The sequence below is a fragment of the Chenopodium quinoa genome, unplaced genomic scaffold (genome assembly GCF_001683475.1).
Source record: "Chenopodium quinoa cultivar QQ74 unplaced genomic scaffold, ASM168347v1, whole genome shotgun sequence".
NCBI classification, from domain to species: Eukaryota; Viridiplantae; Streptophyta; class Magnoliopsida; order Caryophyllales; family Amaranthaceae; genus Chenopodium; species Chenopodium quinoa.
Window position 1 is genome coordinate 476,697 of NW_018742244.1, and position 26,576 is coordinate 503,272.

At 32.0% G+C, this 26,576-nt stretch overlaps 4 protein-coding genes across 5 annotated transcripts; 3 read left to right on the plus strand and 1 right to left on the minus strand.

The window, feature by feature from the left end:
• Positions 1-308: 308 nt before the first annotated feature.
• On the plus strand, positions 309-7,570 carry LOC110738372 (ubiquitin domain-containing protein DSK2b-like). The gene is made up of 8 exons (XM_021918755.1): positions 309-537; positions 2,908-3,675; positions 4,050-4,261; positions 4,348-4,461; positions 5,637-5,695; positions 6,386-6,414; positions 6,511-6,603; positions 6,699-7,570. The coding sequence occupies exons 1-8, from the start codon at positions 309-311 to the stop codon at positions 6,845-6,847; spliced, it is 1,653 nt and encodes a 550-aa protein (XP_021774447.1). The 3' UTR covers positions 6,848-7,570.
• A 4,046-nt stretch (positions 7,571-11,616) lies between these two features.
• LOC110736859 lies at positions 11,617-18,117 on the plus strand. The gene is made up of 19 exons (XM_021917192.1): positions 11,617-12,209; positions 12,301-12,678; positions 13,497-13,589; positions 13,701-13,763; positions 14,083-14,159; positions 14,237-14,290; positions 14,407-14,499; positions 14,620-14,712; positions 14,839-15,057; positions 15,138-15,344; positions 15,419-15,484; positions 15,621-16,375; positions 16,454-16,729; positions 16,825-17,001; positions 17,092-17,464; positions 17,547-17,609; positions 17,731-17,799; positions 17,885-17,944; positions 18,028-18,117. The coding sequence occupies exons 2-19, from the start codon at positions 12,662-12,664 to the stop codon at positions 18,102-18,104; spliced, it is 2,832 nt and encodes a 943-aa protein (XP_021772884.1). The 5' UTR covers positions 11,617-12,209; positions 12,301-12,661; the 3' UTR covers positions 18,105-18,117.
• Positions 18,118-18,153: 36 nt separating this feature from the next.
• LOC110738381 lies at positions 18,154-20,194 on the plus strand. The gene is made up of 8 exons (XM_021918766.1): positions 18,154-18,167; positions 18,467-18,667; positions 18,761-18,895; positions 18,983-19,142; positions 19,245-19,373; positions 19,449-19,592; positions 19,706-19,906; positions 20,006-20,194. The coding sequence occupies exons 2-8, from the start codon at positions 18,534-18,536 to the stop codon at positions 20,117-20,119; spliced, it is 1,017 nt and encodes a 338-aa protein (XP_021774458.1). The 5' UTR covers positions 18,154-18,167; positions 18,467-18,533; the 3' UTR covers positions 20,120-20,194.
• Positions 20,195-20,325: 131 nt separating this feature from the next.
• Positions 20,326-24,555, minus strand: LOC110738391 (protein FAR1-RELATED SEQUENCE 5-like). Of its 2 annotated transcripts, XM_021918774.1 has the most exons (7): positions 24,275-24,555; positions 22,643-23,750; positions 21,396-22,398; positions 21,227-21,316; positions 21,069-21,152; positions 20,921-20,986; positions 20,326-20,831 (listed from the first exon to the last, which is right to left on the minus strand). In XM_021918774.1, the coding sequence occupies exons 1-7, from the start codon at positions 24,507-24,509 to the stop codon at positions 20,349-20,351; spliced, it is 3,069 nt and encodes a 1,022-aa protein (XP_021774466.1). In that variant the 5' UTR covers positions 24,510-24,555; the 3' UTR covers positions 20,326-20,348. The 2 variants fall into 2 exon arrangements, with proteins under 2 accessions (XP_021774466.1, XP_021774473.1); XM_021918781.1 differs by lacking the exon at positions 21,227-21,316.
• Between the last annotated feature and the right edge of the window lie 2,021 nt (positions 24,556-26,576).

A 26,576-nucleotide genomic window follows, 5' to 3' on the forward strand; every position in this document is an offset into this window, starting at 1 on the left:
TCATCTTTTTTCTCTTTCATTCTACACTTCCATAGAAAACTACTTCTCCTACTATTCTAATTTTAATTAATTAATTATTAAATTAAAGATTCATTTATTTTTTCACACACTATTATTAAATAAATCAATTAAAACACCAATAAAATAAAAATAAAATCATCGTTACTATTATTACCAACACCAATTCTTTCTCCTTCTTCACATAAAAACTTCGTCTTCGCAAAATTCCCCTATTTCTTCGTATTTTAGGGTTAGGGTTTTCTTCTTCTCTTCGATCGATCGATCAATTTTCCCCCTTTTCTACAACCATGGGAGCTGAAGGAGATTCCAGCGATGCCGTTCCTGTTACCGTCGGCGAAGTTTCCGTCAATATTCGATGTTCCAACGGCTCCAAATTTTCCGTCAAAACTACGCTTGATTCCAACGTCGGCGCTTTCAAATCGCTTGTTGCGCAAAACTGTGATGTTCCTGCCGAGCAGCAGAGGTTGATCTACAAAGGTCGGATTCTGAAAGATGACCAAACCCTAGAAAGCTATGGTATGTTGATTTTTTCGCCGATTTTTATCTTTTTTTTTTGTGATTTTTGTTGAATTTGTTGGTTTTTGGGTCGATGTTGATTTATTTGGTAATTTGTGAAATTTTGTGATGAGAGATCTGTTTGAATGTTAGCTGGAGCTGGTTTCGATTGAGAAATTATTTGATTTGGGATTGGAATTGATTTTCGTGCGGAATTTGAGTTTTTTTTGGATATATTTGTTTGGATGAATTGGATCTGATTGCTGTTTATAATAAGAAGTTTTGGGAGGATGTGTTGATATCGTAGTTGATTTGTGGCTGCATTATGCGAATTTATTAACTCATATGTGTATATATGTTACTATTGGTGTGGCATTGCATTTCCTCGCATCCATTGTAACCTTCGATTAACTTGTTGATTTTGGTATCATATGGATTGTTCTTATTAATGTGCCTAGGTTCTGTGATTTAGACTCTACGATGTGCCTTGTATCGAAGGTTGTGTATTTTTTTGGCAATGATTCATGCAACGTTCATAATTGTTTTAGCGAACATTTTGTGGCTTAACGCTTTTGATGTTCGAATTTGTGAACAAGAAAATTCCAAGTGTTCTTTGATATATACTTGCGATTCACGAGCTGGCAGCTAAGCCAATTGAATATGTATTTGAGAAAGCTTTTTGTAGTCTGAAGAAATAGGACTACTAGTTGTCCTGTGTGTTCTATTTCATAGCTTGGAGATAGCATTTTACTGTTAATGTGCTCAACTAAAATCAAGATGCTAGCATTGTCAATTATCAACGGGGATAGTTAATGTGTTGAATTTCAGTGTCTGCACATCACTTCATGATACATAATTTCTATGCATTGCTTTAATTTTTCTAAAGATTTTGACCGAATCTGGACTCTATCGAATTCTTAACAAAATCTTTAGGTTGGCTCAAAATGGATTTATCTTGAGTTTCTCCGTTGTGAAGTAGTGTAATTACAATCTTAAGAAAATATTTTACAATGTATTTTTCAATCAATCAATCAAAGCCTTAATTCCATAAGTGGGGTCGGCTATCCCATAAGCCTCAATCAATCAATCTTTCTTAAGGAAAACTATCTTTACAGATGGCTCATTAATCTCATCACTTGTTGATTTTATTTTCAAAAAGTTTGCAGCTTTTCCTTTCATCTATGTCAGTTCCTTTGTAGAATTTGACTGAGACATGGTTGTAGCTACTAGATATGATTTGTTCAGAATTTTGAATCATTGGAGCCTGAATGTTCCAGTGATACCTTTTTTTTTTTTTTTTAAATGTGGTTTCCAATTTTGTGATTCACGTCAAGTTGTCAACTTATTAATAGGATAGAGGAAGGGTTTTGTTGTGGAGGGTTGGAGCTGATGAATGACTCTTTTTTCTTGATGTTAGTGGAGACAAGTTAATGTGTTATTCCGATCTTTCTAAGGAGATGGAATTTATACTTTTTTCTAGAATGCAGCCTCACAGACTCACAGTGATGATGGTTATCAGGTTATGTGAACACCACAAACGAAATGGTTGCGATAATGTTGACTTGCTTTTGCTTCTTTATATTTTTGCTGTGGAGATTTACCATTTATGAAATTATGAGTAGCATAGAAAGCCACAGATTTGTATGGTTATGGTCATTAGGAGTCGAGAACTCTATCCCACAAGCTAGATTTTTGTCTTCAGTAGTTTTGAAGATGTTTATTATTAGATCTTCTGCTCTTATTTTTGTGTTTGATCGTTGCACGGTGCATGCTTCAATTTTTTTTTTTTTTCCCCATTTTGAAATTCTGAAGACTACTATTTTAGCATCACTTTTTCTAGAAGTATTTTTCTGTATTAAACCTGTGATGGTTGAAGAGAACTTGTTAGGGGTTTTAAAGTGGTAGGTCAAGGCTATGCATACTTCTTCAGCTGTACTTGGGCGGGGAGGTCCTTTCTATCTTTTTTTTTTTTTTTTTTCTTCACCTCGTGTTTTGTACACTATTGTTTCTATTTTTGAACCTTTTTGTTTCATTTTTGTAAGGTTTTCTTGACTGATTTCAGATGTTGCTATCCACCCAAGTCCTTATCTTGTTTTGGTCTTCAAAATTTTACATTTTCAAACTAAGCATTGTGGGATTTGTGGTCCAATTTCAATACTTAACTTCTTTTTCCCTCTTGTACTAAGTTACACCATTAGATTTTGTGGTAATTTGTTTCTATTTGTACTGTATAATGTTTTTGCTGCAATTTTGTTAGATTTATAATTGCCTTTTTCCCTGTTTTACTTAAAAATCCGTGATATACCTTATAAGTTATCAAGAGCTATTTCTAAAGCCTTGTATTTGTTTATGTACTTGAAAATGATCTCCTCTTTTACGTTTTCCTTGAAGGTTTGCAAGCAGATCATACCATCCATATGGTTCGTGGTTTTGCTGCATCTGCATCGACTGCTCCTTCCGGAACTACGAATTCTGCTGCTTCTGACACTACCCCGGTTTCTGCTCCTGCTGCTGGTCCAACAGAAAGTGGAGGTTTAGGAAGTGCTGGTCTTGGGGCATCCTTATTTTCTGGACTTGGTCTGGGTGGAACTGGTGCGCCTCCTCCTGGTTTACTAGGAGCTGGACTTCCAGATTTTGAACAAATGCAGCAACAACTTACCCAGAACCCAAATATGATGAGAGAAATAATGAACATGCCTGCCATTCAGGGTCTGATGAATAATCCAGATCTTATGCGAAATCTGATTATGAGCAATCCTCAGATGCGCGACATCATTGATCGGAATCCAGAGCTGGCTCATATATTGAATGACCCTAGTATTCTCAGGCAGACCTTAGAAACTGCAAGGAATCCTGAGCTCATGCGTGAGATGATGCGGAACACTGACCGAGCTATGAGCAACATTGAATCCTCTCCTGAAGGTTTTAACATGCTCAGACGCATGTATGAGAATGTCCAAGAACCATTTCTGAATGCCACCACTATGGCTGGGGATGCAGGAACTAATCCGAGTGCTAACCCATTTGCTGCTCTTTTGGGAAATCAGGCTGCTGGTGGTGGACAACAGAGAGATGGTTCTAATAACCCATCAACAACTGGATCTGAAACTGGAGCTCCGAATACTAATCCACTTCCAAACCCCTGGAATAGTGCTGCAGGTGAGTTTATCCAAGTGTTCTTTTCCTCTGACTTGTTTCCTTGTATTTATTGGTTATTTATGGATGCATCGAAAGATTTCTCCTTGTCCAAACTGAATTTTGCATTGTCCTGATCCTTTGTATATTAGTGAATGACATGATTTTTCTAATAGACTTTTTCTATTAGTTGAACCATTTGCATATCAATCTTTGTAAGTTGGGAAAGGGGACATCATACACCTTTGCAGAAAGTCTACTCTTTATGTTAATTTTTCAGGATAAGAGGGTATTTATTCTAAAGTTTTTATTGTTCAGGTTTCTGTTACAGTGTTATTTATGCCTTCACAATGATTTGCATTATCATTCTGACTATATGCCCTTTTTGTATTTTCTAGGAGGCGCCCAGACAAACAGTACTCCTAGAACAAACCCTTCTGGAGATACAAGGTCACCTCCTGTTGGTGGATTAGGTAGCCTTCCAGATTTGGATCGTATGCTTGGTGGAGGTGGACTTCCAGATGCATCAATGATGAATCAGATGATGCAAAATCCAGCAATCTCACAGATGATGCAAAGCATGCTATCCAACCCACAGTATATGAATCAGGTAATTATTTGAACTATCATCTATGTACTGTAGATTCTTAATATGAACTTTTAATCAGATTTCTGACTGTCATCTGTTGATTGTAGATTCTTAATATGAGTCCACAGCTGCGTGCTATGACTGATTCAAACCCTCAGCTGCGAGAAATGATGCAAAATTCTGATGTTCTTCGTCAGATGGCAAATCCTGAGATGATGCAGGTAATGATTTACTCCTTGTTTTATAATTTATGCTCTTTATAGCTCTAGTGAAGACGTAGAATTTCAGATAGTGGTTTTAAACTATGTTACTTGGACTCGGATGAAGTGTCAAATTAGACACGGGTGTCGAAGCATCGGACTCGCCCATTTTCTTGAAAAAAGTTGTGTTTTTAGTTAAAAATGAAGTATCCAAGTGTCGGTGTCGGTGTCCGACACGAGTCGTGTCGACACGGACACGTGAGGTAAATGAAAGAGTCCGAGCAACATAGGTTTTAAAGGATTTTTGTCAAAATATATAAATTAAATACCTTTTTATATGTTAAATTATTTATTTAATCTTGACTCATTGTGTTTTGCAAACTCTTATCTAACCTGTATGTGTTTTTACTTGCATGTTTATCCTCTGTTTAGCATCCCCATACCACTTTTTTATAAACTCTCTTGAAAGTTGTTAGTACACCCTCTTTTGGTTCTCACTTTACACATATTGTCCGCTTTTATTTAATGAGTTTGTTTGGTATGCCCCATTTCTTTGCTGACAGTTCTTTAAGACGGTTCATGTTAGCCGACCCCAAATCATTTCGGGTCTTAGGCTTTGTTGTATTCTATGGAAACAACACAAGCAGTAGAGTTGATGGCCAATATGTAATGGTCAGATTGACTGGAGTTTCTGATCTGGATCCTCCAGGCAATTCATTATGCGATAGTTGGTACTGCAAAGTTGGTTGGTGAGGTGAGAAAGTAGTGATGCCAGAAAGTCCCAATGCTTTGGGTGGTGTAGGCATTGCTGGCTGTAATAGGATGATGTTGCTAGTGGAGGATAATTAGGGCACTGCTGAATGTGATGGGTGTCTGTGCTTGGGTCGAGGTAGGGGATGGAGAGATGTTGGCCTATATACATGGTGATTGGTGGGGGAGACGGAGGGGATTATAAACTCCTTTGGTTTTTTATGTAGTATGCAATTGTATGAACTAAATTCAGTCAACTTTACAATAAAAATAACAAAGATAAAGGACTGTCTATACAATAACCCCTCCCCTTTATTGTGAGATTATCCGGATTAGATCTGTGAATCTTGTGTAAAATTTAGTTCTGTCATTTGCTTATTGGATGTTGCGTCTTTATTAAGCTCTGTGGTTTGATATCTGTGGACTGAGTCTTTCTTTTTATGCAGCAAATGCTAGCTATGCAGCAGTCACTTCTATCAGGAATGAACCGTCCTCAAACAAACCAGTAAGTTTGGTTATGCCTCCTTTTGGGGATGCTGAAACTGAAGTGTCCTATTTTCTACTTACTAGGGATCTTAATCTTTTCTTTCCTCATTTTAGCTTTTGCTGTCCACCTATGACAATTCCTGTATAGCTAATAGATAAAGTTTTCTCGGGATTGTGAATTATCGTTGATCTTTGTATATATATTATTGTGGTTTGTACTCTGTAGGTCTTTGACTCCGGATTCCACAAATGTTGTCCAATTTTGTTTCTTGGTCCTAAAATTTTAAAATCCCTCAATTTCACCCCTCCTTATCATCTTCCCTTTGAATATTTTTCGTGCAATTCGTTTGTCAGCAAGTTTACATAAGATAGATACTATACTATGCTCTTTAGCTTTCTGAACTCTGATACTAGCGAGATCTGCACTAAGAATTGCTGCTTATTGATCTGGATTCATTTCTTTACCAATTAGTGTGAAATTGATTTATCAGGTTCCTAATGTTGTAATTGTTCTGTGTTGTTCCTGTGCTTTTTATAGTGGGTAATCCCACAGATAGCAGGAGAGAAATTAGGTCCTGTCTCTGTAATTGGATGGTGCTCTTGGGGATTAGGGAGGGGAATTGGGTGTCCACTGTGCTATGTATAAAGTTTATGTATTTAGATATTCCAATTTGTAACTACATTTTTCTTTGTCTTGTTTTTCATACAGAGATCAATCACCAAATGCTGGCGCTGCAGGTAAATTGTGGCTCTTGTTCATTGTGATCTCGTCTTTCTTGTTTTTTTTTTTTTTTAGTTTAATCTAAAAATCTTCATGCAAATTGCAAATATCAGGAAATGCAAATAGAGATATGGGTCTGGAGATGCTGATGAGCATGTTTGGTGGTCTTGGTGCTGGCGGTTTAACCACCCCAGAGAATTCAAATGGTTTGGGTTCTTTCTCCTCTTAAATCAAATGTTGAGAAAGCTTTTCTCATCAGTATTATTAGCTTCTTACTGTTTTGTCTCTGTTAATTTGGCAGTACCACCTGAAGAGCTTTATGCAACTCAGTTGACACAGCTTCAAGAGATGGGTTTTTTCGATGCACAAGAGAACATAAGGGCTTTGCAAGCTACTCGTGGTAATGTTAATGCTGCTGTGGAGCGACTTTTGGGAAATATGGGTCAGTGATGTTTTGGAGGATTACCTTTTGGAACACAGTTTATCCAGTACAGTCTTTTGTGGAATTCCTAAGATCAGTATGCCCAGATTAGTGTCTCACTAAAGATGGAAAAACGCAAGCTCGAATTCTGAGATTACATTTCGGGCATGTGAATAAACAAAAGAAAGTACGCAATGTGATAAGAGTTATGACTTCTGGATATAGGCTCGTATCTCAGCTCAACATTAGAATCTTCACTCTTCTGCCCCCTTCACGCAACCATCCTTGAAACTTATGTACATACACAATTTTAATTATTATCTGTGGAATGTTTGATTTGATTTTGTCTATGTATTGTCCCTTTCAATTCATAACCAGGATGCAGTTTTCAGATACCTCTGGTTAATCAGGGACTTCTTATTTGCTGATGAGAAACAGCTTCAGCCTTTGGAGAACTATTAGTGTTTTCAACGTCGTGTGTTATGGGCAAAGAACTCATGAAATTGTTTGCTCTTTTGCGGATGTGTTTGATAGTGTAGTAGATCAGAGTTAGTACCCTTAGTTGATCTTGATCAGAGGGCTATTTGGGGATATATGACGACTTTTGCTAGAATGCTTCTTACCCCGCGAATTACAAAATTTTACCAAACCAGCTATTCCTGTTAGTTGGCTGGATAATTCTTTACAGCTAGTTAATGGCATGTCCATAATTCAATAATTCGTGACTTAATATATTTTCTTGTCATTTTCTATTCGACTGTTTGATGTTTTCTCTATTAATCGATCTGAGATCTTGAAAGTATTTTAAATAGTAATCCGTGCTGATTAATAGTCCCTTATTTTTTTCCTCTTATGTGTTTGTTAAATTTGCAACTCAGGATTCAATTGAAAACAGATTAGTACTTCGCACGGTATATTTTTTGGATTGGGAACTGGGATTAGGCACAAAGACAGCAATAAACCGAAATTGGTATTACAAAAATGTCTCCTATCATTAATTCAAGCCTCAAGGTCAAATGCAATTTTGACCTAACTAATAAAATGTTTTACGCATAGATTTTGGCGATCCAATTATATTCATAAAAGTAATGTTATGTCAACGTGTGTTGTGTGCCTAATGATATAAGCTGTTTTTTTTTTTTTTCAAAAAAAATATAAGCTGTTTTTAATACTTGCATTTTTATTTTCGATATTTATCTATGCTTTTTCATTTATCTACTCGAAAACCTAGTGTCAATATCATGTTCTCATCAAATGCATCATTAGCGAAGTTATAGTTCTTAAAGATTTTGTAATGTGACTTTATATTTGTGATTTAGTTAGTACTTTTCATATTTTTGTTGTTGAATTAATTTTTGGAAAAATTGACGCTTTTAATCTTAGTTATTGACATTATTCTTACAAAGATCTCAATTATCGATCAACTCATGATGGTAACCAGTTTGTGGCTTATTATGACTAGGTGAAGTCGTGAAGAGAATAGGTCTTAAAGGGAAGGGATAGGTGTTTAGAGTAGTGGAAGATTATTTATTTATTTTTAGCTTATCCTAAAGAAAACACGACACGTACACTATTAATTATTAACCAGTCAATTAAAAACTCATTTAGGGGCTGATTTGAGAAACTATCCTAAATTAATCGAAAGCTGAAACATTTAAAAGAAGTTCGGCCATAGTTGAGATTGTATCGTCAATTTTTCCTTAATTTATTTTCCCACCAATAGTCCAATACTCGAGAGTTTAAATAATTTTTTTTACAAAGTTTGCCATTTTTAGCGTTTAATTTAAAAATTAAAATCATCCTTTTTATTTTTTAAAAAAGGATATATATATAAAGAATGTGGGCCTATTGGGTTGAATTACTGCATAAATTGATGATTGTTGCAGGTTGTTCTCCATAATTTTCTCTCTCTTACAATTCTTCTCTCTCCATAAAATTGGGTCTATCTTATTTAAAGTTTGCTTTACTTTCAACATTTAAACGTTGCGGTAGGGATTTGTCCAGTCTCCTCTATTTTTAGGTGGTTAGATTTTACATCAGGCATCATATCATCCTAATGTAGTAAGTTTTTTTTGGGTCCGATGTCTGAACGAGTTAGAGCGTTATAAAAGACTCCGACAATGAACTTATAACCTATTATACATATGTCATTATCTTAATATTACGATTAATATTTTTTTGGTATTGTATTGGCTACTAATGTTCAATTCATGTTTAACAATTAACTTAACAATAATAAAACTATTCTAACCGTAATATGTCCCTCATATGAAAAAAAAAAAAAACTTAATACTAGTAGATTAGATATACCGCTATCAAGTTAATTGGAAATAGAATCTAACGCATGTCATTGTGGTTTGACCTATATATAACTTGATCAAACTCATAATAATTAAACTGCGCGTCTTCATTAAGTTTAACCGGCAAACATTAATCATCCATGAGTCTAAATATTAGACAAACAATGTAATACATTCAAGAACTTAATTAGTATATGCTCACCCCATAGGCCATAGAATCAAACTTTTATTAATTTGTTACGTATCAACGTATGTACAAAGTTAGATTGGTTTCTATTATTGCAGCAAATAGGAAGATAAAATACAAAGTTACTCGTAGATATGTTTATAATCAATTACAGTATTTATTTAAACGGTAAAGCATAGGAAATTTACAACCTTTTTTTATTTTTATTTTTTTGATAATATATATTATATAGTAAGCTATTATTGGACCCAAATTGATAGCTACGGTAAATGATGTTTGCACCGTACCATTATAGTTCGTTGAAATCTTAATACAAGCCCTAATAAATCAATAATTATTGTACAAAAGTTAACAAATTTGTCATTTTTTAGGAGGCATATGTAATATGATTTGGTACAGAACTATAGAGTATATATAGATCCATGTGACGTAGAACTAATTTTTATTTCATTGACTGACACATTATTAAATAATTAAGTCATAGACTAAAGTCCACTTAATTTGGAAATCTAGCTTTTTTTTTTTTTTGAAACCATTTGGAAATCTAGCTTAAAGGTTCATCATGTGATTGTTAAAGTTAGATTTGGTAACTTCGTACGGATTATTTATAATTTTATACTTAATCCACTTTATTATTAGTAACATTTTGATACACAATTCAGTGTAAAATTGTAAATGTTAATATATACTTCGTAATAAATTATTGATTAAAATCATTTATTTGTTAAGAATATGTATTGAAATGAATCTAACAATATTTCACGCAATTATAATTTTATAATTCGTCAAACATTATCAAATTGGAGCAATTAGATTATGCAAAAGCGAGCAAAATACTGCAATAAAATAACGAAAGAAGTAGGGTTATATATTCTTAACAAATAATTATGAGACATGCAAAGCCATACAGTGTTATATACTGATATTATAATTACATTTTATAAAAAAAATATAATCAAGTCTGTATTATACCTAAAAATGTGGTTAAATTTCGCCATAACCAAGATTTCGAGTCAAGAAATTTGGTATAATATCGCCATAACCAATCATACAAGAAATCAAACTATCATACCATAATCAAGTTCTGAATGCACTAAATTTGGTTCTTGATGAAACAACTGACCAACACAACTAATTGACTAACATAATTAGATCGACTATCTGACTCTCTAACTAGACCCTATAAAATACCAATCAAATTTACTCCACTTCTGGGTTAATACCTCGATGATTCAGACCTTTTATAGCCTTCACATTCTTGAATTTCCAAGACCTCAGTTTCTCTGTTGTTGAATGACATTGTTGTACTGCACTTCTTCTCAAACTTCAAATAAGCGTTCCTTTCTTGCAACATCAGACTCTGGAAATTTTTGAGTTCTTCTTTCACCGTATCGTCTATAATTCTCTTCCGCAGCTCTCTTTCTCGAGCAACCTCTGAATGTTTTTGGAGAAAATGTATAAAATCGTATAGATCAAAAATGGTTTTATTGTTGAAATAATCTTTTATACGATTTTTTACTCGATGTGTAGTACGACTGAACCCCATATTTGATAGCCTGATAGGAACAATCAAGAACTACCTGAAAGAACTAAGAACTGAAGAAAGAAAAAAGATAAAATGTGAAATTCAAGAAATGAGAATTTGTTAAAAATGAAGTTGTTAGTTGGGTATTTATAAATTAGTTGAGACGGAAGGATTAGAACCTGCGCGGGCAAAGCCCACATAATTTCTAGTCATGCCCCATAACCACTCCGGCACATCCACTTCGATGTTAATTACTCCCTCCGTGTTTTTTTTAATGTTACATTTTGACCGGCATATAGTTTTAAACGATTTAATTGACTTAAGTAAAATAAGAGGTAAATGGGGTAGTTGGAGTATTAAAAAATTGTAAAAGAATATAGTGAGGTTAATAGTTTATTGAAAAATAATAAATATACGTAGTAAGAGGAAATATATACTACGTAATAAAAAATAAAAAAAAGTAGTAGTGGATTTGGTTGGGAATTGTATATAATATTTTAATCTAGTTTTTTACCAAAAAAAAAAAAAAAAAAAAAAAAGTATAACACTTTTTAGACATCCATTTGTGTCTCCCCAAAACCAAACCCGGTGATGAGTGCCTTTCCCGTCGAATCATAATCGAATGAAACGAAAGTGTGGAAAGGTCTAGTGTTGCGGAAAGTTTTATTTCTTTTCTCTTCTCCCTGATTTTGAAAACTTTATTTTAAGAAAACAGCCAATCCAGTTTGTTTGGTCCATGATATGGGTCCAATAGTGGTGTAGTTGGATGGGGATTGCAAAGACCTTTCCAACGATATATCATAAGCCCAATTCCGATGAATATTGAGGAAAGTATGGCCTAATTAGTATACACTACACCCTAGTGTAGGTACCATAACCTACACCCCCTACAAAACGCAGCGTTTGCGTTTTTCCCCTACCCCCACAAACTACAGTAACTACCCCCACTCACTCCCACTAACCACAGTAAATTAGAAATAACTTCCCCTACCCCACATATATATTATTAAAAAAAAAAAAACTATCCATTTCAAATTATTCTCTCTCTAAAAACCATCTTCTTCATTTCTCTAGAATTTCTCTCTCATCAACACCGTCGAATCGGAACGAAATTCTCTTCAAATTATTGCAAAATTGCTTCAAAACACTTCATAATTGCTTCAAATGTCTGATATTCGAGATGAAATTAAACAATCACAAAAAAAAGAGTAAGTAATTTCGTTAGTTTTGTTCATTTTTTGAGATTGTAGTGCAATTTTATGTGTGAAACCTTAATTTTGTTCATTTTGTTGCGATTGTAGTGCGATTTTGCAAAAAACCACTACAGAGAAGAACATGAAAGAAGAAACTGCAAAATCGGAGCAAAATGTATCTAAAGAGTAAGTAATTTTGTTCATTTTTTTTCGATGACAATTATAGTGCGATTTTATGTGTGAAACCTAATTTTTGTTCAATTTTTTGCAATTGTAGTATGATTTTGGAGAAGAATACTTCAGAGACGAGTAATTTGTTGAAAATTTCTGAAGAAATGTATGAACTCTAACTTTTGTAAAACCTAATTTGTTCATATTCTTGCGATGAAAATTATAGAGCGAATTTATTTGTAAAACCTAATTTTTGTTAAAATTTTTTGCGATTGTAGTAATTGTTCTAAGATTTTACTGAAAATAACTAAAACATTAACAATTTATTAAATAAAACAGAGACGATGATGATGATGTACCTCTTCAGTCAAGAGTAGACAAATTGAAAAAAAAACCGCCAAAATGATCCAATTGTAGATCCGGAACTTTTAAAAGATATTGACAAGTCAATTGGTACGGATTTAACAATGTCTCCACTACCAAGGTAATTAGTCATTTACAGAATATATTATGTTCATGTCTAATATGCTAGTTGTATTTGATAAAATTGGTTTTATCTTTGTTTAATATGTTATTTGTATATGATCATATTTGATACTCATAATGTTCATTTATAGATATAGTTATGATCATATATTTATATTTGTTCATATGAGTATTTATTGAGATTTAAAAACAAAAGTACATTTCATTGAAACATCATTGTATATGATCATATTTGATACTCATAATGTTCATTTATAGATATAATTATGATCATATATGTATATTTGTTCATTTGAGTATTCATTGAGATTTAAATAACAAATATACATTTCATTAAATCATCATGCACATATATAAATATGATAATAATCATTTCAGTGATATGCATTCAAACTAATGTCATGTAATTAATTTATAATGTAGTGATGTGCCATTTAGAGTGATACACTTGCTTCAATTTAGAGATGGGAAATCTGAACCATTAACTCTAAAGAAGGTTATAGAACAAAATGAATATGGTAATAGTTATGAAAGATACACTTTAAACAAGTAAGTTTATATGTATAAAATAATTGTTTTTACATTCAATTATTGTACATTGTATATATATACCAAACTTATTAGGTAATTCTTAAAATTTTAGTGAAAAAAAAAAGGTTCGAGTGAAATTTGTTATGTCAAAATCAAGACCACCAGAGACAAATCAAACAATAAGGTATAAAAGCTTTATACAAAATAACTAATTATCTTCTTCATTGTATAAATTAGTTCATACTTTAATATCATATTATATAAAATAATTCTGTTTTTTTTAAGTGAACAAAGTGAGAACATTCCTGCTACTAATGCAACAACTAAGAGTGTGTCTGCTACACATAACACAACTGACAAAGAGAGTAGGGATGAAAGGTATACTAATGATCAATTTTATATAAATAAATGTTCATTTTTATAACAGTATATTTTATGTACAATTTATGTGCATTTTTTATTTAAAGTATTTCTTAATATTGATTTCAGCAAGCAAGAAGAAGTTCAACCAAAAGTGCAAAGCAATCCAGTAAAGAATAGTCTTGGCCAAAAGTAAGAAAACTTAAATGTTCAATTTAGATAGACTATATGTTCATTTGAAAATCAGTACAAAAAAGTTTGCTCATGACCAATAGTAATATAAGTTATATGTTCATTTTTTTATTTACTAATCAAAATTGTAAATTCAAACATATTTTTAATGAAATATCAGAAAACCCAAAGATGATTCAAGAATAACAACATTAAAGGACAAGATGCAAGAAATACATTTAAACATAGAGAGAAACCCAAAGTATGTTTAAATTTAAATAATTGAATTAATTTAATCAATTAATGAATATATTTCAAAGTTAATATCATACATTTACAGAAAGTACAAAGAATCGACAATCAGAATTATGAGAAATCTCAAAAGAATGGAAAAGGCAAGCAAGGAAATCAGGAAAGGTAAATGATCATATTTATTGAATATTTTTGTTTAATAGTCATAAATATCAATTTTAACAATACTATTACTTTTGAAGGTGAAGCAAAAAAGAAAGAAAAAGGGCCAATAGAAGAGAAAACTGTGGAAAAAGGTAAAAATTTTAAAATGTACATTTTTATTACAAAAAATGTTCATATTGGAAAAGCATAATATTAAATATTCAATAAGGTTAAAAAAATTAAATTTTAACTAAATAAATTTTAATAGAAGGACAAGAAGGAAAAAAAGGGACTGAAAAAGAGAAAAGCCCTAAAGACAAAACTGTGGAAGATGTCTTTCCAAAGACAACAAATGTAGAAGGTAAAAATTTATAAATGTACATTTTTATTACATAAAATGTTCATATTGGATCTACATAATATTGAATGTTCAATAAGATTAAAAAAAATATATAAATATTAACTAATTAAATTTTCATAGAAGGACAAGAGGGAAAAAAAGAGCCTGAAAAGGAGAAAATCCCTAAAGAGAAAACAGTGGAAGATGAGTCTACAAAGACAACAGATCCGAAAGGTAAATAGTGGAAAATGTACATATTCATTACCTGAAATGTTCATTTATATTGTATATAGTAAACATTTGTCATCCAATTTAATAAATGTTTATTTAATCTTTTATATTTGATCATTTCATATGCAGCACAAATTGCACCTGATTTTGTTCAAATTGAGGATGAAACTTATCTTCTAGATCAAGATGATGATAAAGTTTCCACAAAACTTAGTGAGGAGACAGCTCCATCATCACAAAAAAGTGATCAGTCAACCAAAATGAAAACAAGATACAAAATGGTTGCAAGGAAAAACAAAAACAAAAGCCTTGTTGTTGTGCCAAGTGGTAGAATTACAAGGAGCCAAGGTAATCATAATACTTTTCTGTTACACAATAAATATTACACTTTCAAATATACTAACATAAATTTTTTTTAAAAACAATAGATGTTCTGTTAGATGAATCTGAAAAGGGAAGCCTGAAGAAGGATGTTGAACCTGCTAAAGAAACCGCAAAAATAGGACAGAAGAGAAGAATGTCTACAAGGAATTTTCCTATTCAAAAGGAAGCTGATGCACCACCTCCAGCACCTACTCCAATAAAAAAAATGGCAGGTGCTCCTGCTGAATATCCTCCAGACCAAGGCAAAAAGGGTAAATGTTCAATCTTAATGTATAGAATGATCATTTATGATGGTATATCATTAATGTTCAATTTCAATATATAGGTGGGAAAAAGAAAACTCTAGAAGAAGTGAAGAAAACTTCTAAGGTTGCTGGCAAAAGAAAAGCAGGTATATAATGATATATTATAAATGTTCAATTTCTATATATAGAATGATCATTTGAGAAAACAATTTTGTTCATTTTATCATTTGCTTACTGTACATTTTCAATACTTAAACAAAATTATATATATTTAATTTTCAGATGTCAGTCCTGCCAAGAGAAATGCTGGAAAGAGAAAAAAAATACAAGAAGTACCATCAGATGAACCCTCTCAAGATCCTACTGATGAAAGTTCTACTGACAGTGATGATGATAGTGAAGAGTCAGTTTATAGAGCAGAAGAAGAGCCTGTCAGTGAGGATGATTATGAGGTGGAGGAAGAGGAGGAAGAGGATGAAGTAAAGCCAAGGAAGAAACAGGCAAAGAAAGGGAATTCAGTGAAGGCAAAGGTTGAAAAGGAGGAGCAAAAGATGGTACTGTATGATGAAGGAAAGATTGAAGGTAGGAGAAAAAAGAAAATGAAAACTGAAATGGTTCAAGCAATAGAAACTGATGAAGTTGAGGAAATTCAGGAAGATGAATTTGAGGAAGAGAAATCTTCAAAGAGAGGAGGACATGTGAAGTTCATTGCATGGATAAAAAAGATGACACCTACCCAAAAACAACAAGTTGTTGATATAGGGTTAGGATCACTTCTTGACATTAGTTTACCTCAACTTGATCAAAAGTTCTGTAACTGGTTATTGGGAAGTTTTGAAGAAAATAGCCAGTGTTTTGAACTACCAAAGAATGAAAAAATAGAAATTGAGGTAGAGGATGTTAGGGTAGTTTATGGCTTGCCTACAGGAGAAATTCCAATTGTTGAGCCAAAGTCTGATAAAATTAGTGAGGAGTATGCAGAATTTCTGAAGAAATGGAGAAAATCATGGTCAGGAAAAACTCCATCAGTGAGTCAGGTATGATCAGTTTTAAATGTTCATTTTAAATACATTAAATGATCAAAAGTATAAATGTTTTGTTCATTTTGTTTGCAGATTGTGAATGGATACATAAATGATAAATTCACAAACAACAGACCACCAAGTGAACATTTCATTACTAACTTTTTAGCAGTGGCTGTGAACTGCTTGATGAAATGTGTATCAAACAATCAATGCCATTTCAAATTTCTTTATTCTATGATGGACAAAGAAAACATAAAAAATTTGAACTGGTGTCAGTTTGTATATGACTCACTTATCAAATGTCATGTTGATTGGAGAAAGCAGCAAGGCAAGGGGTTCTACAAAGGTCCTCTTCAATTTCTGATGGTATATTCTTAGATACAAAATGTTCATTTAAATTTAAATAAATGCACTTTTTTTTATTGTTTATGTTCTGTTCCATGTTTTCTTTTTTCTTGTAGTTGTTCTATTTTGATAGAGTTCAGAGGTTAGACAAAAGGCCTCCAAGAAAAATTCCTATCATATCTGCATGGAATAGAGACATGGTTCTTGAGAGGTTGAAGATTGAATTAGAATTGGGATTTGGGAGAGGGAAAATTCTACCAAGGATTGCTGCAGAAGTTGAAGAAAGTCCTAAGGTTATAAAATGATCACTTTTGTTAACATAAATGTTCATTTGTATAATCTGAAATGTTCAACTGCATAATTTTTAATATTCATTCATATAGGTTTTTATGGATGATTTTGTTTCCCTGGTAAAAACAACTTGTTCAAACCTGTCAAAGCTTTCTTCAAAATTGGTGAAGGCAAAGGATATCTTCCCTGGAAATGACTTGGTGAAAAAAGTTGATGAAGTTTTAGGAAAGGTGGTAGCTAGGGAACCATCAATTCTAAGCCAAGATGAAGAATTCTTTGGCAGTGAGGATTTCCTAAATGCACTTGCACAAGCTGAGAAGAATCTGATGCAAGGGTCTGAAAAGCAAACAACTGAGAAGCAAATGACTGGGAAGAAATTAACCAAAAAGGGAAAGGAAAAAGAACAAGAATATGACATCAGAAAAGCTTTCAGCTTGGGGTTGACTCCACCTTCTCCAGCCATTGGTAAATTCTAACTAAAAGAGACTATATATCCTAATTTTTATATGAAAAATTCTAAATTTGTGGTCTAAATTGTCCTAAACAGAAACAGGGCCCACCTTTTCAACACTTGGTGATATAATTGAACAACCAATAATTTCAACAAATGGTAATATGTTCATATATTTAATAATAATGTACATAAACTTAAGTAGAAATGTTCATTTCTAATTATTATGTGTAAATACTATTAACTTAGTGTATCTCCAAAATGATGATTTATAATACAGCTGAAGAAAAGGATGTGGGTAAAACTTCAGCAGCTTCAGAACAAAGAATTGAAGAATTTTCTAGAACTGGTATAATGTTCAATTAAAAAGTGTAAAATGTTCATTTACAAACAAGAAATATTCATTATTAATTGTATTTTTTTGTTAGACGCAGCAACTGGTTCAAAATTTGATGCTGACACTAGGTCAGATAATGAAGGATTGCCTAGAACAGGTATAATGTTCAATTATAAATACTCAAATGTTCATTTACAAAGAAATTATATTATATCTAATTAAATTTTTTCTTAGATGCAGGATCTGGTTCAGTGGTTGATGCTGACCCTAGGTCAGATGGTGGTGAAAAAAGTGATGATCCAAAAAAACACAGTTGAAGGTGGAAAACAAAACAAGGAAGATGTTTTTGAAAAAACAAAAAATGATGAAAAAGTGGAGGGGTAAAATCCTGAAGACATGTCTTACTATTAGGGTTATGTAATGGTGTAGGATAAAATATCTAGATGGAACAATTTAACTTATGTTACTATCGTGTTGTAACTTGAAACTGGTGTTTCTCAAACTATTGTATGTGTGAACATTATTTTGTTGAATATGTAATATGAATGTGTGGTTTATGTTAAATCAATAGGTTTATGTTAAATCAATATCTTTCATTTTATGAATTGAAAATGATTCAGGGTGTTACATAAGAAGCTTTTATTTTATTAATATGTACTGACATTGTTTCACTTTTCAGTGAAAACAAGAAGATTGTTGCTTCATCCTCAAAAGTCACAAAAAGGTACATTATTTATATTAAGTAAATGTTCAAAAATAATAATGAACATTTTCATATACCTAAATGTACATTTGTGTTATGTAATATGACCAGGAATGATGATAAGAAAAAGTCAATTGCAGAAAAGAAGAAAAAAACTGAAAAGGAAAAGGTTGAAAGGTATAATTTCAAATTTATTTATATACACTCAAATGTTCATTTATGTTCCTCATAATTTTCTTAATTTAACAATATTTTATATTGAACAACAAGACCAAAACGCGAAAAGAAAACAATTCCTCCTGCTTTCCGATCTCCTTACTTGGTCAAGTACAAGGATCTGTTTAAAGATGAGAAAGCCATGAACCAAATTGCAGTAGACTTTGCTCTTGGTGGAAAAGATGAAAGGTAATTACTTACACTAATTAAACTTAAGGTTTAATATCTTTTATAAAAATATGTTCACATTCATATTATTAAATGTTCATAATGCAGTGCACTCTTATACTATGATGGCTTGAATCTCATCAATAGAAATGAAATGAAAACTCTTGGAGATGATGTTGAAGTGACAAATTGTGTCATAGATGGATGGGCAAGGTTTCTTAATCATAAAAAGCCGAGAAACAAGATTTATTTCTCAACAGTGCTTCATGTTAGTCTTTCTTCTTTTTTTATATTATTGATTCTATTTTCCTATGATAAATAATTGCTAAAAATTCATTTAACTTCTATATGTTTGTTTGTATTTCAACAGCACATTATGTGCACAAATAGAGTTTGTCAAGAAGGATCATCAATGAAGACAAGAATTAATGCCTTCATAGAAAGAATTGACAATGAACTGAAGTTGAATAAAATTGACAGCATTGTTGGATATAAACAGGTATTAATTCTTGTTTAATACAAATGTTCAATTACATTCAATATATTGTCCAATAACATTATATAATTTGTTCAGGTCTTCTTCCCAGTATCAACTTCTCAACATTTTTTTCTGTTGTGCGTCAATCATATAGAAGACAAAATTCATATAATTGACAATAGAAAACTACCAAAAAAGGTATCAGTCAAAGCAAAATATGAAGAACAACCAAAAATGATGGTGAGATAATATGTTCATTTATAGTTGACTACATGATCAATTATTTTTATTTATTGTTCATGTCTTCATCACAATACAAACTTCTAAACAATTTTTACTCTTTTTTCTATCAGTTAAAAGGATTGGCAGAGTACATGAAACACCTTGGATATCAAGATGCAAAAAGAATTGAAGACTACACAGTTGTTTTGGAAAAGATGAAATGGCGTAGCAACAATGACTATACAAACTGTGGAGTTTACATTATGAAGCATATGGAAACCTTCACTGCTGATCCTAATGAGAGTTGGATTTGTGATTTAAAACCAAACAATGTAAGAGTTATAAATGATCAATTATTTAAGATATAATATTCATTTATGAAACAGTAAAGATTGTTTAATTAAAATTTGACAATTCATTTTGTTCAACAGGTGGAACAAATTAGAAATCTAAGGCTCCAATACACAGCAGAACTGATGTTATTTGAAGAAAACACTGAATCAAGAGCAAATAGAAGGAAAGCTAGAAAATTTGCAACTTTGTAGTTTCAAATGTTCATTTACAACTATGTATATGTTCATTTCTTATATATGACTATTTTTTTTTTTAGAAGTAGACTTATGGATTTTATTTTAATATTATTGTAATTGATATTTCATTTTAATCTTTGAATGAAAGTTTTTTATATAATAGATCGAAAATTCAAAATTACAAAATAGTAATTAAATCAACATTACAAAAAAGTCTAATGTTTATAAAGTTCTGGAATACTAATTATTTATCTTTATTAGCCAAACGTTTAGCTACACTTGTATCAAAAAAGGCTAACAACCTATCATATTTAGAAGAAATCTTTTTAGAACCTAATTGAACATTTCTTGATTGAAGAATTGGAACACGAGCACCTTGAACATTTCTTTGAACTGTGGGAGGAGTAACTTGAACATTCTGAACAGGAAATCCTTGATCATTTATTTGAACCGTAGGAGAAATAACTTGAACATTTGTTGATTGAACATTCCTGGAGTTGGATATGATCATTTCTGGATTGGTGTTTGAACAATTCTGAGTTTGATTTTGAACATTCCTGGGAACAGTAGGTTGAATAACAACAGGAGATTTTGTTGACGCACTAGTATGAATTGGAACTCTTGGATTAATTTGAGAGTAAGTTTTAACACCAGAAGCACCTTTATTTGCAACAAAATTAGAACAAGGTTGAACAGCAGAAACACCTTCAAGATTTAAATCCTTTGCCTTTAAAAAAAATTAAATTGATCATTAATAAACCAGTATATGATCAGTTACAAACACTTATACAAACAAATATGGAAAAAAAAAAAAACCTTAGCAATAGATGAAATATCAACATCAATAGATATGATAGATGAAAGAGAGCTTTCACCAGTAGCCTACAAAAAAACCAAAAAAAAATATAAAAAATAAAAAATTAAATAAAAAAAATTATAATATAGATCATAAATGTTCATATACCTGATCAAAATCATTGGAAATACTATGATTTGATTCCTTAGAACTAGAAGGAATTTCTTCTACAACAGCTGATTTTAAGCCGACCTATATTTTTAAATTATAAAAATCAATATTAATAAAATATAAATAAAATGTTTTTTTGGCACATTTGAATTTACCTGAGCCCGTTTATTGCTCAAAACAATCAATTCAATGGGATCACTAATAGAATTAGCATAAGTAACAGCACAACCGTTCTCATCAAGTTCCTATTTAAAAAGAAAAAACATAAATGATCATTTACGAAAACTGAAATGATCAATTTGAAAATATGAAATGATCATATACCTGTACAACTGCTTGCCCTATACCCCTTTTGTAAGGAGTGTACAGAGACTTTTTCCTCTTGAAATTACCCTTTGCCTTGTTACACTGCTTCTCCAAGGTACTCTTAGGCCTTACATTCCTCTCACCTTTAGGCCTAGCTTTTGGAGGATTCTTGATCTCAAGATCAACAATTTCAACCTCTTTAACAGGTTCACTAAAGTCAATTACACCTGATACACTCTCAACCTTTTCTTTTAACAGATTGAAATAACACTCAACCTCTGCCCTTGCATTCAAAGAATTCTGACAACTTGTTATCAACTTAACAAACTTTCTGATTGTTTGTGACCTCCAAACACTAGTAGCCACAACATTTGTCCTCAAAATAGGTTCTTCAATACCATGACTACACATGGCAGCCTTTGTCCATCGTTTCATTATATACTCTTGTGGAATATTACGCACACAATGCAAATGATATACTCGAAGAGAATGAGAACAAAGTAAACCAGTCTCACTAAAGTACATGCATGTGCAACAAATTGCATGTGTTTCCTTATTAAAAACAACTTCATGCTTAATTATATCCTTCCCAGGCCTCCAAAGAAGATATGAATATTCTGGAAAACGCAAACCATTATCAACATGATCATAAGCTGTCCCCCTAATGAACTCCTCTTCAAAAAGAACATAAGCTTGAATAGTGTACAATGATCTTGCATGAACTAATATACCAATATTAGCAAAAGCTAGGTGCCTATTACCCCTCAGAGTATTGTAATCTCTTGCACCTTCCTTACTTCTCCACTCAGAAATGACATCAAGAAAAACATGATAAAAATCACATAAACCTTGAGTCTTATTAAGACGTTGTGAAACTGACTTATTAGTAGTTTCACTACGTTGAGAAGACAATATACCACCAGACCAATACTTCTTAGAATAAGCAGGACACCACATTTCCTTTATTTTATACAAATCACATAACCAATCATCATTTTCACATTTGTATTTATCACACATCCTGTATAACAGAAATGATCATATATTAATTTAAAAATGAACAAAATATAAATTAAAATATGTACATTTGTGTAAAGAATAATGATCATAAACAATATGGACACTAATAATATTATGATAACATACATAACAAAGTAAATTGTATGATCATATGTAAAACACTACATGTTCATATATATATCACATAATAATCAAATATATCACATAATAAAAATAAAAAATAAATACAAAAAACAATAATTTACCTTTTCCAGAAATATTCAAATTCAGCAGGAGTTTCACAATACTTCAAAAGATATCCAAACAAATCTGTAAAGCCTTCCAAAGCTCTCAATGCTCCAATGTGTTTCTTAGAATTTTGTTCAAGATGCCATACACATAAACGATGATGAACAGTTGAAGGAAAAATGTTTCTTATACCCGCTGCAATCGCTTGTGCTTGATCAGTCATAATTGTAATGGGACTTTTCCTCCCCATTGAGTGCAAAAATGTATCAAACAACCAATCAAAAGACTCGGTGCGCTCATTAAGAATAAAACCCATACCAAACATGACATTGTTACCATGATGGTTCATCCCAACAAATGGAGCACATATCATTCCATATTTATTAGTTCTATAAGTTGTATCAAAAACCAACAAATCTCCAAAGTAATGATAATCTCTCATCATCCTACCATCACGCCAAAAAAAACTAACTAAAGCACCACTATCATCTTGTTCAAAATCATAATAAAAATCTGTCTCATCCACATGTCTCTTGGCAAAATATTTAATCAATTGGTTACCATCACATCCTTCAATTTGGGCAGCTTTTTCAGATGACAATGCATTATAAGCATCAGAAGCAGTAAAACAAAGATTAGGAGATCCCCCAACCTCCTTCTTTAGAACCCTCAAAGAATCAGTAACTTTGACTCCACTCAATTTCATTGTTGAAATGAAAAGAAGCTGCTCTTTATTCACATCTCTTTGAGACCTTATCAAATGCCTTTTTTCAGGAGGAATCATAGCATGATTATGAACCATTTCATGTCTTGTACATGTATAGACCCCTAAATGATCAATATGAAACTGCACAAAAGCTAAACAACCAGTTCGATGATCCAACTTCTCATAAATCCTTTTATTCTTACACTTATTATCTTTGAATCCCTCATTACAACAAACAAATCTTTTCATCAAAAAAGAATCATCTCTTCTTCTCTTACTCTTCCCAATTCGAATTCCAAAACCTTTCCTAAAAGCATATTCATTATACGCTTCGAAAGCTTCATCTTCAGATTTAAATTCTTTATCCTTTAATTCAGACTGTTCTGCTTCTAAATACATAATATCATCATTTTTTTCCACTGCACAATATACAATTATAAATGATCATAAAGAGTTTCATGAATGAACAATAACAAATAAGTAAAATGTTCAATATCAAAACAGCACATGATCAATTGCAAAAAGAATTTCAGCACATAATATTTTGAACAATATTTTCATTATTTACCACTACACATAATATCGATATAAAAATGTAAAAATAAATGATCAAAAATGACTTTAAGACTGAACATAAACACATTAGTAACAATGAATAAGAAAACATAAACGATTAATTGAAAGTATAATCTACAAAATATACGACAAAAACACACAATTCTAAAACACAGAGAAAACAACAAATGAAACAACAAATGAAGCAACAAAATGTTCATACAAAGTACAACAATCCAAAAACGTTCATCATAATGTAATCAAAGTAGTAAATTCAAAAATCGAAAGTGAATAATAATACATCAATTAAGTTCAAATTAACAGAGCATTATAACAGAACAAATTAGGGATAATTAAAAATTGAAAAATTATGATCACAATTACTCACATTGTTGCACAAACGAATCAACGAAACGAAGTCCAGAAGGAAACACACGCTCGCAATCGCGATCAAAATCAACGCAATCTCCAGATGCAGAATTCGCCATTGATGATCGGTAACAATTAACGAATTCGTTCAAAAAATCAAATGAAGAAGATGAATTAGCGAGAGAAAAATGTAGATCTAAAATGGAGGTTGGTTGATCAATTGAAGAGAGAGAAAAAATAGGGTTTAAAATCATATATATACATAAATTGAATAATAAGAATCAAAGGAAAAAGGAAAAAAGAGGAAGAAAAGAAAAAAAGAAAAAAAGGAAAAAAAAAAAAAAAAAAAAAGGAAAGAATCGCAAATACCAGCTACAAAACGACGTAGCATAGGGGGGGTGTAGGGAACACACCCTACACTAGGGTGTAGGGTAAAATTAATTTACTAAACTGGGCCCGGTTTGAGCTTTAAGTACGGCCTAATGATCTAGGGGAGGGCCTAATATAATTTATCATTCCTAATGCAATTAGGAATGGTTTTAGTCTTCTAGAACATTCTAGAAGGTTCTTTTCATTCCTAATTCAGTTAGGACTCTTCAGAGTTTTAATCAAGATCAAATAGCATTTTCGATTGGAATTATATTATTTTATCTTCCAGTACGGAAATTTATCAGATTTTCGAAAACGTGTTAAAAGTCAGTTTGGCGTCCAACCCCAGGCCTTGGCGCCTGGAACCAGGATTGGCGCCAGACGCCAGCATTGGCGCCTGGCGCTAGCCACTGGTCCTGGCGCCAATTAGCCAGGGTTGGCGCCAAGATGGTTTTGCGGTCTTCAGACTCTGTTTTGATAAATTATCTTTTTTGGATGATTTTCTCTATAAATATCGTATCAAAAGCTTCGTTTTCATTCACCGATTCTCTTTATTTCTTAAGTTTTAATAAACTCCGTTTTCAAAAGAAACCAATCACGAAGAATCATCAATTCTCTTCTTCATTCATTTCTCTTCATTTACAAATCATTCATCAATCCTCTTCATTCATCAAGCTTTCATTCTTTAGCATTCTTTTCTTTTATTCTTTTCTAAACTTTGCTTTTTAATACAAAATTCCGCATTCATTAGATCTAGAAACACCTAGCCATATTCGAAGTTGCCTTCGCCCTAGACGTGAAAGGTTTTACTTTCTGAGGGTTTGGTCCCAAATCTCTCTTTCAATTATTTAATTTAATTGTTTTGTTTATTATTTTCCTTAAAGTTACTAACGTGTGTATTTTGTTATTAGAAAGAGGTACGAGGCATCCAAGTAAGTACTTTAATGTTTTTATTGATATTATGATGTAGAAGTCATGCTTAGATTATTATTTTGATTCCTAGTATTATGTCTAGGGTAACTTTAATATCAAGTATGATTAAAAGTACGATGCTTCCTATTTTCTTCCTAATTTTAATTCATGTTAGTATCATGTTAGGGCTAAAGATTTGATTTTTATTGCTTAGTGATATGCTAGGGTTTGTTATTAATCTTGTTAGTATCATGCCTAGGATCTTGCTATGCTTTAACATGATTATGATTATGATTATGATTATGATTGATATTATTATTATTATTATTAATGATGTTGATTATTTATTTATGTTGCTTGATATGCATTATATTTTATATTGTTATTGCTTGATCACTTTTAAAGGGAATTTGTACTTGCAACCACGCTTGATAAGATAATTAATAATCTTGTTAGGTTAATTGTGATTATAATTCAAGTGATCGCCAATAATAGATTTGTTTGTGCATTATATTCAACCAACATAGATTAAACAGGTTTAGGGTTAATCCTATTGATTGTATGTTAGTCAGAAAGCGCACATGAATACGAGCAGAATAAAGTAGAGGCCTTTTATTAGGGCGGGTTCAATCTCTTTTAGGTTGGACTTGTACCATCATCCCCGAACCCTTATTTGGTTCATGACCTTATGGAGTTGACGATCTCTTGGATCGTTAAGGGGTGTAACCTTCACCTCGTGAACGGTTTACAAGTTCCTTAAAAACTTGTTGGCGACTCTTTTGCTCTATCTTCTTCCCTTTTGGACGCCACCGTACTTTAGTGTATGATCACAGTGGGGTTCAAGCTAGTGGGATTTTAAAGGCTTGAAATTATTCCCTACACACTTATTAAAACACGGCCGGATTTGATAAGTGTAACCCTTATTTAAAATAAGGAGGGAGTACAAGAACATACTTACTAACCATCTGTTGGATTTCTTTACTCTTTTTTGTTTTGTTTTGTTTTTGATTAAAAAAAATGTGGAGAGCTTAACATAAGGA